Raw genomic sequence first — 13,923 nt, forward strand, 5'->3', positions numbered from 1 at the left:
TGTCCATGGCTGTCTTTTTTGGCAAATAAAGTTCTTGCCCCTCAGGGGTATAAACTGATCCTGTATCACGTTAAATATTTCTTTAAACATTTCCCACTGATCATCAGTCGTTTTACCCATTAACAGATTTGCCCAGTTTACTGTGGACAGTCTCTGTCTCATCCCATTGAAGTCGGCCTTACCCAAGTCTAGAATCTTAGCAGCTGATTCACTTTTTTCCCTTTCAAACACTACATTGAACTCGATCAGGTTATGATCACTATTGGATAGATGTTCACGCACAGTTAAGCCGTTAACTAAATCTGGTTCATTACTCATTACTAAATCTAGTATGGCTTGCCCCCTTGTTGCCTCTAGGACATACTGCTGCAGAAAACTATCCCGGACACACTCAAGAAATTCGCTACCTTTCTGACAGTTGCTGGTCTGCTTTTCCCAATCTATGTGAAGGTTAAAGTCCCCCATTAAGACCACTATGCCTTTCTTACATGCTTGTCTAATCTCTGCATTTATACAATCTGGCACTTCAGAGCTGCTGCCAGGGGTCCTATACACAACTCCCACTATAGTCTTAGATCCTTTCCTATTTCTCAATTCAACCCATAAGGTCTCTGTTGGCTGCTTACCCCTCGTTATATCCTCCTTTATCATTACTTCCCTCAGCAACCTAGGATGCATCCCATCCGGACCAGGTGACTAATCAACTTTAAGTGCAACTCGCCTTTCTATAACTCCTCTTTATCAATTTTTAGCCCATCCAGCATCTCAACTGCATCTTCCTTTACTGAGACTCTGGCAGCAGCTTCTTCCTTGGTAAAGACAGATGCAAAGTACTCATTTAGTACCTCAGCTATGCCCTCTACCTCCACTTGACCCACTTCATTCCCCAGAACGAGATCCAGCAATGCCACCTTCCCAGTTGGGCCGGAAACATACTGATCAAGAATGCTTCTTTTATCCAGTAAGCTGCTCACCAGTCAACTTTCCTTCCTGCCCCCATACAAGCTAATATTGTGAACGGTTCTCTCTCCTCTTGTAGTCCCCACCCTTTCAAATCACCATCCCTTCCTCAAAAAACCCACCCTTGACCCATCTGTCCTTGCAAACTACCGCCCCATCTCCAACCTCCCTTTCTTTTACAAAGTCTCCGAACTTCTTGCCTTGCAAATCCGTGCCTATCTTCCTGCAACTCCATGTTTGAATCTCCAATCAGGATTCCACCCCACCCCCAGAGCCCTGTGTTACTGACTGTATCTCTACTGATGATAATCCCTCTCCCTCACACTGTCACTCAGTAACCCCTCTCCCCCCAGCGCCCTGTGTTACTGACTGTATCTCTACTGATGATAATCCCTCTCCCTCACACTGTCACTCAGTAACCCCTCTCCCCCAGTGCCCTGTGTTACTGACTGTATCACTACTGATGTTAATCCAGCTCCCTGACACTGTCACTCAGAAACCCCTCTCCCCCAGCGCCCTGTGTTACTGACTGTATCTCAACTGATGATAATCCCTCTCCCTCACACTGTCACTCAGTAACCCCTCTCCCCCCAGCGCCCTGTGTTACTGACTGTATCTCTACTGATGATAATCCCTCTCCCTCACACTGTCACTCAGTAACCCCTCTCCCCCAGCGCCCTGTGTTACTGACTGTATCTCAACTGATGTTAACCCCTCTCCCTCACACTGTCACTCAGTAACCCCTCTCCCCCAGCGCCCTGTGTTACTGACTGTATCTCTGCTGATGTTAATCCCTCTCCCTCACACTGTCACTCAGTAACCCCGCTCCCCCAGCGCCCTGTGTTACTGACTGTATCTCTACTGATGTTAACCCCTCTCCCTCACACTGTCACTCAGTAACCCCTCTCCCCCAGCGCCCTGTGTCACTGACTGTATCTCTACTGTTTTTGTGGTATACATTAACGATTTGGACTTAAACGTAGGGGGCATGATTAAGAAATTTGTGGATGACACAAACGTAGGCCGTGTGGTTGATAGTGAGGAGGAAAGCTGTAGACTGCAGGAAGATATCAATGGACTGGTCAGATGGGCAGAAAAGTTGCAAATAGAGTTCAATCCAGAGAAGTGTGAGGTAATGCATTTGGGGAGAGCAAACAAGGCAAGGGAATACACAATAAATGGGAGGATACTGAGAGGTGTAGAGGAAGTGAGGGATCTTGGAGTGCATGTCCACAGATCCCTGAAGGTAGCAGGACAGGTAGCTAAGGTGGTTAAGAAGGCATATGGGATACTTTCCTTTATTAGCCGATGCATAGAATGTAAAAGCAGGGATGTTATGCTGGAACTGTATAAAACACAAGTTAGACCACAGCTTGAGTACTGTGTACAGTTCTGGTCACCACATTACAGGAAGGATGTGATTGCACTAGAGAGGGTGCAGAGGAGATTTACGAGGATGTTGCCAGGGCTGGAGAATTTTAGCTATGAGGAAAGATTGGATAGACTGGGGTTGTTTTCCTTGGAACAGAGGAGGCTGAGGGGAGATTTAATTGAGGTGTATAAAATTATGAGGGGCCTAGATAGAGTGGATAGGAAGGACCTATTTCCCTTAGTAGAGAGGTCAATAACCAGGGGGCAAAGATTTAAAGTGATTGGTAGAAGGATTAGAGCGGAAATGAGGAAAAGATTTCTCACCCATAGGGTGGTGGGGTCTGGAACTCACTGCCTGAGAGGGTGGGAGAGGCAGAAACCCTCAACTCATTTGAAAAAAACCTGGATGTGCACCTGAAGAGCTGTGACCTGCAGGGCTACGGACCAAATGCTGGAAAGTGGGATTAGACTGGGAGGCTCGATTCTCAGCAGGCACGGACATGATGGGCCGAATGGCCTCCTTCTGTGCCATAAATTTTCGATGATTCTATGATGTTAATCCCTCTCCCTCACACTGTCACTCAGTAACCCCTCTCTCCCCAGCGCCCTGTGTTACTGACTGTATCTCTACTGATGTTAATCCAGCTCCCTCACACTGTCACTCAGTAACCCCTCTCTCCCCAGCGCCCTGTGTTACTGACTGAATCTCCAGTGATGTTAATCCAGCTCCCTCACACTGTCACGCAGTAACCTCTCTCCCCCAGCACCCTGTGTTATTGACTGAATCTCGACTGATGTTAATCCCTCTCCCTCACACTGTCTCTCAGTAACCCCTCTCCCCCAGCGCCCTGTGTTACTGACTGTATCTCTACTGATGTTAATCCAGCTCCCTCACACTGTCACTCAGTAACCCCTCTCCCTACAGCACCCTGTGTTACTGACTGTATCTCTACTGATGTTAATCCAGCTCCCTCACACTGTCACTCAGTAACCCCTCTCCCCCAGCGCCCTGTGTTACTGACTGAATCTCTGGTGATGTTAATCCAGCTCCCTCACACTGTCACTCAGTAACCCCTCTCCCCCAGCGCCCTGTGATACTGACTGTATCACCACTGATGTTAATCCAGCTCCCTCACACTGTCACTCAGTAACCCCTCTCCCCCAGCGCCCTGTGTTACTATCTCTACTGATGTTAATCCCTCTCCCTCACACTGTCACTCAGTAACCCCTCTCCCCCCAGCGCCCTGTGTTACTGACTGTATCTCTACTGATGTTAATCCCTCTCCCTCACACTGTCACTCAGTAACCCCTCTCCCCCCAGCGCCCTGTGTTACTGACTGTATCTCGACTGATGTTTATCCCTCTCCCTCACACTGTCACTCAGTAACCCCTCTCCCCCAGTGCCCTGTGTTACTGACTGTATCACTACTGATGTTAATCCCTCTCCCTCACACTGTCACTCAGTAACCCCTCTCCCCCAGCGCCCTGTGTTACTGACTGTATCTCATAGAATCATAGAATCATAGAATCATAGAAGTTACAACATGGAAACAGGCCCTTCGGCCCAACATGTCCATGTCGTCCAGTTTATACCACTAAGCTAGTCCCAATTGCCTGCACTTGGCCCATATCCCTCGATACCCATCTTCCCCATGTAACTGTCCAAATGCTTTTTAAAAGACAAAATTGTACCCGCCTCTACTACTGCCTCTGGCAGCTCGTTCCAGACACTCACCACCCATTGAGTGAAAAAATTGCCCCTCTGGATCCTTTTGTATCTCTCCCCTCTCACCTTAAATCTGTGCCCCCTCGTTATAGACTCCCCTACCTTTGGGAAAAGATTTTGACTATCGACCTTATCTATGCCCCTCATTATTTTATAGACTTCTATAAGATCACCCCTTAACCTCCTACTCTCCAGGGAATAAAGTCCCAGTCTGTCTAGCCTCTCCCTGTAAGTCAAACCATCAAGTCCCGGTAGCATCCTAGTAAATCTTTTCTGCACTCTTTCTAGTTTAATAATATCCTTTCTATAATAGGGTGACCAGAACTGTACACAGTACTCCAAGTGTGGCCTCACCAATGCCCTGTACAACTTCAACAAGACATCCCAACTCCTGCATTCAATGTTCTGACGAATGAAACCAAGCATGCTGAATGCCTTCTTCACCACCCTATCCACCTGTGACTCCACTTTCAAGGAGCTATGAATCTGTACTCCTAGATCTCTTTGTTCTATAACTCTCCCCAACGCCCTACCATTAACGGAGTAGGTCCTGGCCCGATTCGATCTACCAAAATGCATCACCTCACATTTATCTAAATTAAACTCCATCTGCCATTCATCGGCCCACTGGCCCAATTTATCAAGATCCCGTTGCAATCCTAGATAACCTTCTTCACTGTCCACAATGCCACCAATCTTGGTGTCATCTGCAAACTTACTAACCATGCCTCCTAAATTCTCATCCAAATCATTAATATAAATAAATCTCTATTGATGTTAATCCCTCTCCCTCACACTGTCACTCAGTAACCCCTTTCCCCCAGTGCCCTGTGTTACTGACTGTATCTCTACTGATGTTAATCCCTCTCCCTCACACTGTCACTCAGTAACCCCTCTCCCCCAGTGCCCTGTGTTACTGACTCTATCTCTATTGATGTTAATCGAGCTCCCTCACACTGTCACTCAGTAACCCTTCTCCCCCAGCGCCCTGTGTTACTGACTGTATCTCTACTGATGTTAATCCCTCTCCCTCACACTGTCTTTCAGTAACCCCTCTCCCCCAGCGCCCTGTGTTACTGACTGTATCTCTACTGATGTTAATCCCTCTCCCTCACACTGTCTTTCAGTAACCCCTCTCCCCCAGCGCCCTGTGTTACTGACTGTATCTCCACTGATGTTAATCCCTCTCCCTCACACTGTCACTCAGTAACCCCTCTCCCCCAGCGCCCTGTGTTACTGACTGTATCTCTACTGATGTTAATCCCTCTCCCTCACACTGTCACTCAGTAACCCCTCTCCCCCAGTGCCCTGTGTTACTGACTCTATCTCTATTGATGTTAATCGAGCTCCCTCACACTGTCACTCAGTAACCCCTCTCCCCCAGCGCCGTGTTACTGACTGTATCTCTACTGATGTTAATCCCTCTCCCTCACACTGTCACTCAGTGACCCCTCTCCCCCAGCGCCCTCTGTTACTGACTGTATCTCTGCTGATGTTAATCCCTCTCCCTCACACTGTCACTCAGTAACCCCTCTCCCCCAGCGCCCTGTGTTACTGAATGTATCTCTGCTGATGTTAATCCCTCCCCCTCACACTGTCACTCAGTAACCCCTCTCCCCGAGCGCCCTGTGTTACTGACTGTATCTCTACTGATGTTAATCCCTCTCCCTCACACTGTCACTCAGTAACCCCTCTCCCCCAGTGCCCTGTGTTACTGACTCTATCTCTATTGATGTTAATCGAGCTCCCTCACACTGTCACTCAGTAACCCCTCTCCCCCAGCGCCGTGTTACTGACTGTATCTCTACTGATGTTAATCCCTCTCCCTCACACTGTCACTCAGTGACCCCTCTCCCCCAGCGCCCTCTGTTACTGACTGTATCTCTGCTGATGTTAATCCCTCTCCCTCACACTGTCACTCAGTAACCCCTCTCCCCCAGCGCCCTGTGTTACTGAATGTATCTCTGCTGATGTTAATCCCTCCCCCTCACACTGTCACTCAGTAACCCCTCTCCCCGAGCGCCCTGTGTTACTGACTGTATCTCTACTGATGTTAATCCCTCTCCCTCACACTGTCACTCAGTAACCCCTCTCCCCGAGCGCCCTGTGTTACTGACTGTATCTCCACTGATGTTAATCCCTCTCCCTCACACTGTCACTCAGTAACCCCTCTCCCCCAGCGCCCTGTGTTACTGACTGTATCTCTGCTGATGTTAATCCCTCTCCCTCACACTGTCACTCAGTAACCCCTCTCCCCCAGCGCCCTGTGTTACTGACTGTATCTCTACTGATGTTTATCCCTCTCCCTCACACTGTCACTCAGTAACCCCTCTCCCCCAGTGCCCTGTGTTACTGACTCTATCTCTATTGATGTTAATCGAGCTCCCTCACACTGTCACTCAGTAACCCCTCTCCCCCAGCGCCCTGTGTTACTGACTGTATCTCTATTGATGTTAATACCTCTCCCTCACACTGTCACTCAGTAACCCCTCTCCCCCCAGCGCCCTGTGTTACTGACTCTATCTCTATTGATGTTAATCGAGCTCCCTCACACTGTCACTCAGTAACCCCTCTCCCCCAGCGCCCTGTGTTACTGACTGTATCTCTATTGATGTTAATCCCTCTCCCTCACACTGTCACTCAGTAACCCCTCTCCCCCAGCGCCCTGTGTTACTGACTGTATCTCATAGAATCATAGAATCATAGAATCATAGAAGTTACAACATGGAAACAGGCCCTTCGGCCCAACATGTCCATGTCGTCCAGTTTATACCACTAAGCTAGTCCCAATTGCCTGCACTTGGCCCATATCCCTCGATACCCATCTTCCCCATGTAACTGTCCAAATGCTTTTTAAAAGACAAAATTGTACCCGCCTCTACTACTGCCTCTGGCAGCTCGTTCCAGACACTCACCACCCATTGAGTGAAAAAATTGCCCCTCTGGATCCTTTTGTATCTCTCCCCTCTCACCTTAAATCTGTGCCCCCTCGTTATAGACTCCCCTACCTTTGGGAAAAGATTTTGACTATCGACCTTATCTATGCCCCTCATTATTTTATAGACTTCTATAAGATCACCCCTTAACCTCCTACTCTCCAGGGAATAAAGTCCCAGTCTGTCTAGCCTCTCCCTGTAAGTCAAACCATCAAGTCCCGGTAGCATCCTAGTAAATCTTTTCTGCACTCTTTCTAGTTTAATAATATCCTTTCTATAATAGGGTGACCAGAACTGTACACAGTACTCCAAGTGTGGCCTCACCAATGCCCTGTACAACTTCAACAAGACATCCCAACTCCTGCATTCAATGTTCTGACGAATGAAACCAAGCATGCTGAATGCCTTCTTCACCACCCTATCCACCTGTGACTCCACTTTCAAGGAGCTATGAATCTGTACTCCTAGATCTCTTTGTTCTATAACTCTCCCCAACGCCCTACCATTAACGGAGTAGGTCCTGGCCCGATTCGATCTACCAAAATGCATCACCTCACATTTATCTAAATTAAACTCCATCTGCCATTCATCGGCCCACTGGCCCAATTTATCAAGATCCCGTTGCAATCCTAGATAACCTTCTTCACTGTCCACAATGCCACCAATCTTGGTGTCATCTGCAAACTTACTAACCATGCCTCCTAAATTCTCATCCAAATCATTAATATAAATAAATCTCTATTGATGTTAATCCCTCTCCCTCACACTGTCACTCAGTAACCCCTTTCCCCCAGTGCCCTGTGTTACTGACTGTATCTCTACTGATGTTAATCCCTCTCCCTCACACTGTCACTCAGTAACCCCTCTCCCCCAGTGCCCTGTGTTACTGACTCTATCTCTATTGATGTTAATCGAGCTCCCTCACACTGTCACTCAGTAACCCTTCTCCCCCAGCGCCCTGTGTTACTGACTGTATCTCTACTGATGTTAATCCCTCTCCCTCACACTGTCTTTCAGTAACCCCTCTCCCCCAGCGCCCTGTGTTACTGACTGTATCTCTACTGATGTTAATCCCTCTCCCTCACACTGTCTTTCAGTAACCCCTCTCCCCCAGCGCCCTGTGTTACTGACTGTATCTCCACTGATGTTAATCCCTCTCCCTCACACTGTCACTCAGTAACCCCTCTCCCCCAGCGCCCTGTGTTACTGACTGTATCTCTACTGATGTTAATCCCTCTCCCTCACACTGTCACTCAGTAACCCCTCTCCCCCAGTGCCCTGTGTTACTGACTCTATCTCTATTGATGTTAATCGAGCTCCCTCACACTGTCACTCAGTAACCCCTCTCCCCCAGCGCCGTGTTACTGACTGTATCTCTACTGATGTTAATCCCTCTCCCTCACACTGTCACTCAGTGACCCCTCTCCCCCAGCGCCCTCTGTTACTGACTGTATCTCTGCTGATGTTAATCCCTCTCCCTCACACTGTCACTCAGTAACCCCTCTCCCCCAGCGCCCTGTGTTACTGAATGTATCTCTGCTGATGTTAATCCCTCCCCCTCACACTGTCACTCAGTAACCCCTCTCCCCGAGCGCCCTGTGTTACTGACTGTATCTCTACTGATGTTAATCCCTCTCCCTCACACTGTCACTCAGTAACCCCTCTCCCCCAGTGCCCTGTGTTACTGACTCTATCTCTATTGATGTTAATCGAGCTCCCTCACACTGTCACTCAGTAACCCCTCTCCCCCAGCGCCGTGTTACTGACTGTATCTCTACTGATGTTAATCCCTCTCCCTCACACTGTCACTCAGTGACCCCTCTCCCCCAGCGCCCTCTGTTACTGACTGTATCTCTGCTGATGTTAATCCCTCTCCCTCACACTGTCACTCAGTAACCCCTCTCCCCCAGCGCCCTGTGTTACTGAATGTATCTCTGCTGATGTTAATCCCTCCCCCTCACACTGTCACTCAGTAACCCCTCTCCCCGAGCGCCCTGTGTTACTGACTGTATCTCTACTGATGTTAATCCCTCTCCCTCACACTGTCACTCAGTAACCCCTCTCCCCGAGCGCCCTGTGTTACTGACTGTATCTCCACTGATGTTAATCCCTCTCCCTCACACTGTCACTCAGTAACCCCTCTCCCCCAGCGCCCTGTGTTACTGACTGTATCTCTGCTGATGTTAATCCCTCTCCCTCACACTGTCACTCAGTAACCCCTCTCCCCCAGCGCCCTGTGTTACTGACTGTATCTCTACTGATGTTTATCCCTCTCCCTCACACTGTCACTCAGTAACCCCTCTCCCCCAGTGCCCTGTGTTACTGACTCTATCTCTATTGATGTTAATCGAGCTCCCTCACACTGTCACTCAGTAACCCCTCTCCCCCAGCGCCCTGTGTTACTGACTGTATCTCTATTGATGTTAATACCTCTCCCTCACACTGTCACTCAGTAACCCCTCTCCCCCCAGCGCCCTGTGTTACTGACTGTATCTCTACTGATGTTAATCCCGCTCCCTCGCACTGTCACTCAGTAACCCCTCTCCCCCAGTGCCCTGTGTTACTGACTCTATCTCTATTGATGTTAATCAAGCTCCCTCACACTGTCACTCAGTAACCCCTCTCCCCCAGCGCCCTGTGTTACTGACTGTATCTCTACTGATGTTAATCCCTCTCCCTCACACTGTCACTCAGTAACCCCTCTCCCCCAGCGCCCTGTGTTACTGACTGAATCTCTACTGATGTTAATCCCTCTCCCTCACACTGTCACTCAGTAACCCCTCTCCCCCAGCGCCCTGTGTTACTGACTGTATCTCTGCTGATGTTAATCCCTCTCCCTCACACTGTCACTCAGTAACCCCTCTCCCCCAGCGCCCTGTGTTACTGACTGTATCTCTGCTGATGTTAATCCCTCTCCCTCACACTGTCACTCAGTAACCCCTCTCCCCCAGTGCCCTGTGTTACTGACTCTATCTCTATTGATGTTAATCGAGCTCCCTCACACTGTCACTCAGTAACCCCTCTCCCCCAGCGCCCTGTGTTACTGACTGTATCTCTATTGATGTTCATCCCTCTCCCTCACACTGTCACTCAGTAACCCCTCTCCCCCAGCGCCCTGTGTTACTGACTGTATCTCTACTGATGTTAATCCCTCTCCCTCAAACTGTCACTCAGTGACCCCTCTCCCCCAGCACCCCGTGTTACTGACTGTATCTCAACTGTTGTTAATCCCTCTCCCTCACACTGTCACTCAGTAACCCCTCCCAGTCAATCCTTGAGATGTTGTTACTTTGAGGTTGGAGCTGAAAGTTTGAGGATGAGCCCTGACCTCTGTCATGGTAACGAATGACTGGTTTGGAAGCAGGCAGCTGTGAACAGGACCTGGTGGGATTTTAAAAAGCTACAGAAAGTGCCTTAAGAAAAATAAAATCCAAAGGTGACATTTTAAATTAAAATTAAATGGGCAGTCCCTCCTTAAAAGGAGACAGCAGAGTCAACATGGCCTCCAGAGCATCGGGAGCCTGGCTCAGCCTCTCGTTGTTTGAAGGGGTTAATTTCTGTCGTGTACTCTTGTGTTTGAAAGACAGGCAGGACCCAGGTGCCTCTCCCTGTCCGATTCTAATCTCTCGCTGCCTCTTCACTGTGTTTCTTCCACAGCAGCCGGCTGAGACCGAGGAGCCCTCAGGACTCGGATGATGGTGGAGGTGAGGGTCTCGATGTGATGTTGATCAGGGAGCTGCAGCCTGCACCAGGGGTTCAGTTGCCCTTATTAAACCTAGCAAAGCAATCTGGGAAAGCTGATAGTGCCAGAGTTAGATATAATTGTTCAATTTTCTCTCTGTGTCAACAGGGGAAAATAAGTTGCAAAGGAGCTGAATGTTTCCTCCAAATAACACATTACGATCGAGAGCACGTCATTTCCACACTTTAATTTGCTGCGTATTTACTGATAAGCCCCTGCTATATATCAATCAATATGTTTCGAAATGGAATTCTCTTTCTGTTTTTAGCTGCCGGTCCTGTGTTGCCTCGTTCCATCCGATGGCTGTTGTGGGGGGAGGGGTTGGTGCCACAATCAAGGAAGGAATAGAAGAGAGCTTTTCATAAAGTGGGTCGGAATGAGATTTGAATTCGAGACCTGATGCAAATTGGCTCGAGTCTAACGCAAGTCATCTGTCTTCGGAGCGAGCGATGACACTTGTGTCAAGTGTTGGGCTGAAGTGCTAAATTCGAGTGATGAAGAGATTTGATGAGATCAAGCGCGCGATACAGGTGGGGACGGGCTGAAGAATCTGGGGCTTCCACATGTTGTGGGGGTTGTGAAGATGGTGAGGCCCAGTAGCTCAAGTTGCAAAGATCAGACCGTAGCTGTGGCACCGCAGCTGGTGCTCACCCCGAATCCACCGTCATAACCGCGATGCACTGGTGATTTCACCGTGATTCGGTCTTGCTTCAAATGGCAATCCCTTGGCTTGTGTTGGTTGGAGTTCCTGTGGACAGTAGGGTTGGGAGCTCTGCATCTAACCCGTGCTGTACCTGCCCTGGGAGTGTTTGATGGGACAGTGTCGAGGGAGCTTTACTCTGTATCTAACCCTGTACCTGCCCTGGGAGTGTTTGATGGGACAGTGTAGAGGGAGCTTTACTCTGTATCTAACCCGTGCTGTACCTGCCCTGGGAGTGTTTGATGGGACAGTGTAGAGGGAGCTTTACTCTGTATCTAACCCGTGCTGTACCTGTCCTGGGAGTGTTTGATGGGACAGTGTAGAGGGAGCTTTACTCTGTATCTAACCCGTGCTGTACCTGCCCTGGGAGTGTTTGATGGGACAGTGTAGAGGGAGCTTTACTCTGTATCTGACCCTGTACCTGCCCTGGGAGTGTTTGATGGGACAGTGTAGAGGGAGCTTTACTCTGTATCTAACCCGTGCTGTACCTGCCCTGGGAGTGTTTGATGGGACAGTGTAGAGGGAGCTTTACTCTGTATCTAACCCTGTACCTGCCCTGGGAGTGTTTGATGGGACAGTGTAGAGGGAGCTTTACTCTGTATCTCACTCGTGCTGTACCTGCCCTGGGAGTGTTTGATGGGACAGTGTAGAGGGAGCTTTACTCTGTATCTGACCCTGTACCTGCCCTGGGAGTGTTTGATGGGACAGTGTAGAGGGAGCTTTACTCTGTATCTGACCCTGTACCTGCCCTGGGAGTGTTTGATGGGACAGTGTAGAGGGAGCTTTACTCTGTATCTCACTCGTGCTGTACCTGCCCTGGGAGTGTTTGATGGGACAGTGTAGAGGGAGCTTTACTCTGTATCTGACCCTGTACCTGCCCTGGGAGTGTTTGATGGGACAGTGTAGAGGGAGCTTTACTCTGTATCTAACCTGTGCTGTACCTGCCCTGGGAGTGTTTTATGGGACAGTGTAGAGGGAGCTTTACTCTGTATCTGACCCGTGCTGTACCTGCCCCGGGAGTGTTTGATGGGACAGTGTAGAGGGAGCTTTACTCTGTATCTAACCCCTGCTGTACCTGCCCTGGGAGTGTTTGATGGGACAGTGTAGAGGGAGCTTTACTCTGTATCTAACCCTGTACCTGCCCTGGGAGTGTTTGATGGGACAGTGTAGAGGGAGCTTTACTCTGTATCTAACCCGTGCTGTACCTGTCCTGGGAGTGTTTGATGGGACAGTGTAGAGGGAGCTTTACTCTGTATCTAACCCGTGCTGTACCTGTCCTGGGAGTGTTTGATGGGACAGTGTAGAGGGAGCTTTATTCTGTATCTAACCCTGTACCTGCCCTGGGAGTGTTTGATGGGACAGTGTAGCGGGAGCTTTACTCTGTATCTAACCCCTGCTGTACCTGCCCTGGGAGTGTTTGATGGGACAGTGTCGAGGGAGCTTTATTCTGTATCTAACCCTGTACCTGCCCTGGGAGTGTTTGATGGGACAGTGTAGAGGGAGCTTTACTCTGTATCTAACCCGTGCTGTACCTGTCCTGGGAGTGTTTGATGGGACAGTGTAGAGGGAGCTATACTCTGTATCTAACCCCTGCTGTACCTGTCCTGGGAGTGTTTGATGGGACAGTGTAGAGGGAGCTTTATTCTGTATCTAACCCTGTACCTGCCCTGGGAGTGTTTGATGGGACAGTGTAGAGGGAGCTTTACTCTGTATCTAACCCGTGCTGTACCTGTCCTGGGAGTGTTTGATGGGACAGTGTAGAGGGAGCTTTACTCTGTATCTAACCCGTGCTGTACCTGTCCTGGGAGTGTTTGATGGGACGGTGTAGCGGGAGCTTTACTCTGTATCTAACCCTGTACCTGACCCTGGGAGTGTTTGATGGGACGGTGTAGCGGGAGATTGACTCCATCAGTACTGGATTACTCACTTGCCGTTAACCTAGTGTAAAACGGAACATTTACTCCACATAAACAGTTGATTTTTCCATTTTCTAAAATCCATTTCCCATTACTGTCCACTCGGAGTGCTGGGCCAACCCCCACACCTCCCCTGTGACACCTGTCACCAGCTCTCTCAGCACATATTAACTGTCGAGGACTTTGCTCACCACTCCGCACATATCAAGTCTCTGACGCTATGGCCCCTGTTTGTAAAATTCATTCCCAGCCCTTGTCACTTCTAAAGCAATCTGTCGCTTCAAACACTGTTACTTCTCATCTGTCAGCGGGCGCTTAGTGTGTGCCATGAAAGGGGAAGCAGCTTGATGTGGTCCTTTCATGCTTTCCCTCCGTACGTGTGTGTCTCATTCAGCGAGTTAAGGAGCCCAATTAAAACCACTTGTGTTGCTGGGCTCCCTGGGCTTTGAAACTGGCCTGACACGGCCAATAAATGTGATGCATGTTCCGTGGGGAGGGAATTTGCTGAACAAGGCCGGTTGTAAATGGAAGGACAGAATGTCAGAGCAGCTCATGCATAAGGAGCAGAGCGA

General features: G+C 49.3%; 1 protein-coding gene across 1 annotated transcript in view; it reads left to right on the top strand.

Annotated features, from left to right (window-relative positions):
* LOC137326805 (Intraflagellar transport protein 43 homolog) overlaps positions 1 to 13,923 on the top strand; it is a 100,376-nt gene that overhangs the window by 63,451 nt on the left and 23,002 nt on the right. The window contains exon 5 of the mRNA XM_067992198.1: positions 10,651 to 10,697. Coding sequence (XP_067848299.1) covers positions 10,651 to 10,697 — 47 coding nt within the window. The remainder of the gene's footprint in view (positions 1 to 10,650; positions 10,698 to 13,923) is intronic.

The sequence above is a fragment of the Heptranchias perlo genome, chromosome 10 (genome assembly GCF_035084215.1).
Source record: "Heptranchias perlo isolate sHepPer1 chromosome 10, sHepPer1.hap1, whole genome shotgun sequence".
Classification (NCBI taxonomy): domain Eukaryota; kingdom Metazoa; phylum Chordata; class Chondrichthyes; order Hexanchiformes; family Hexanchidae; genus Heptranchias; species Heptranchias perlo.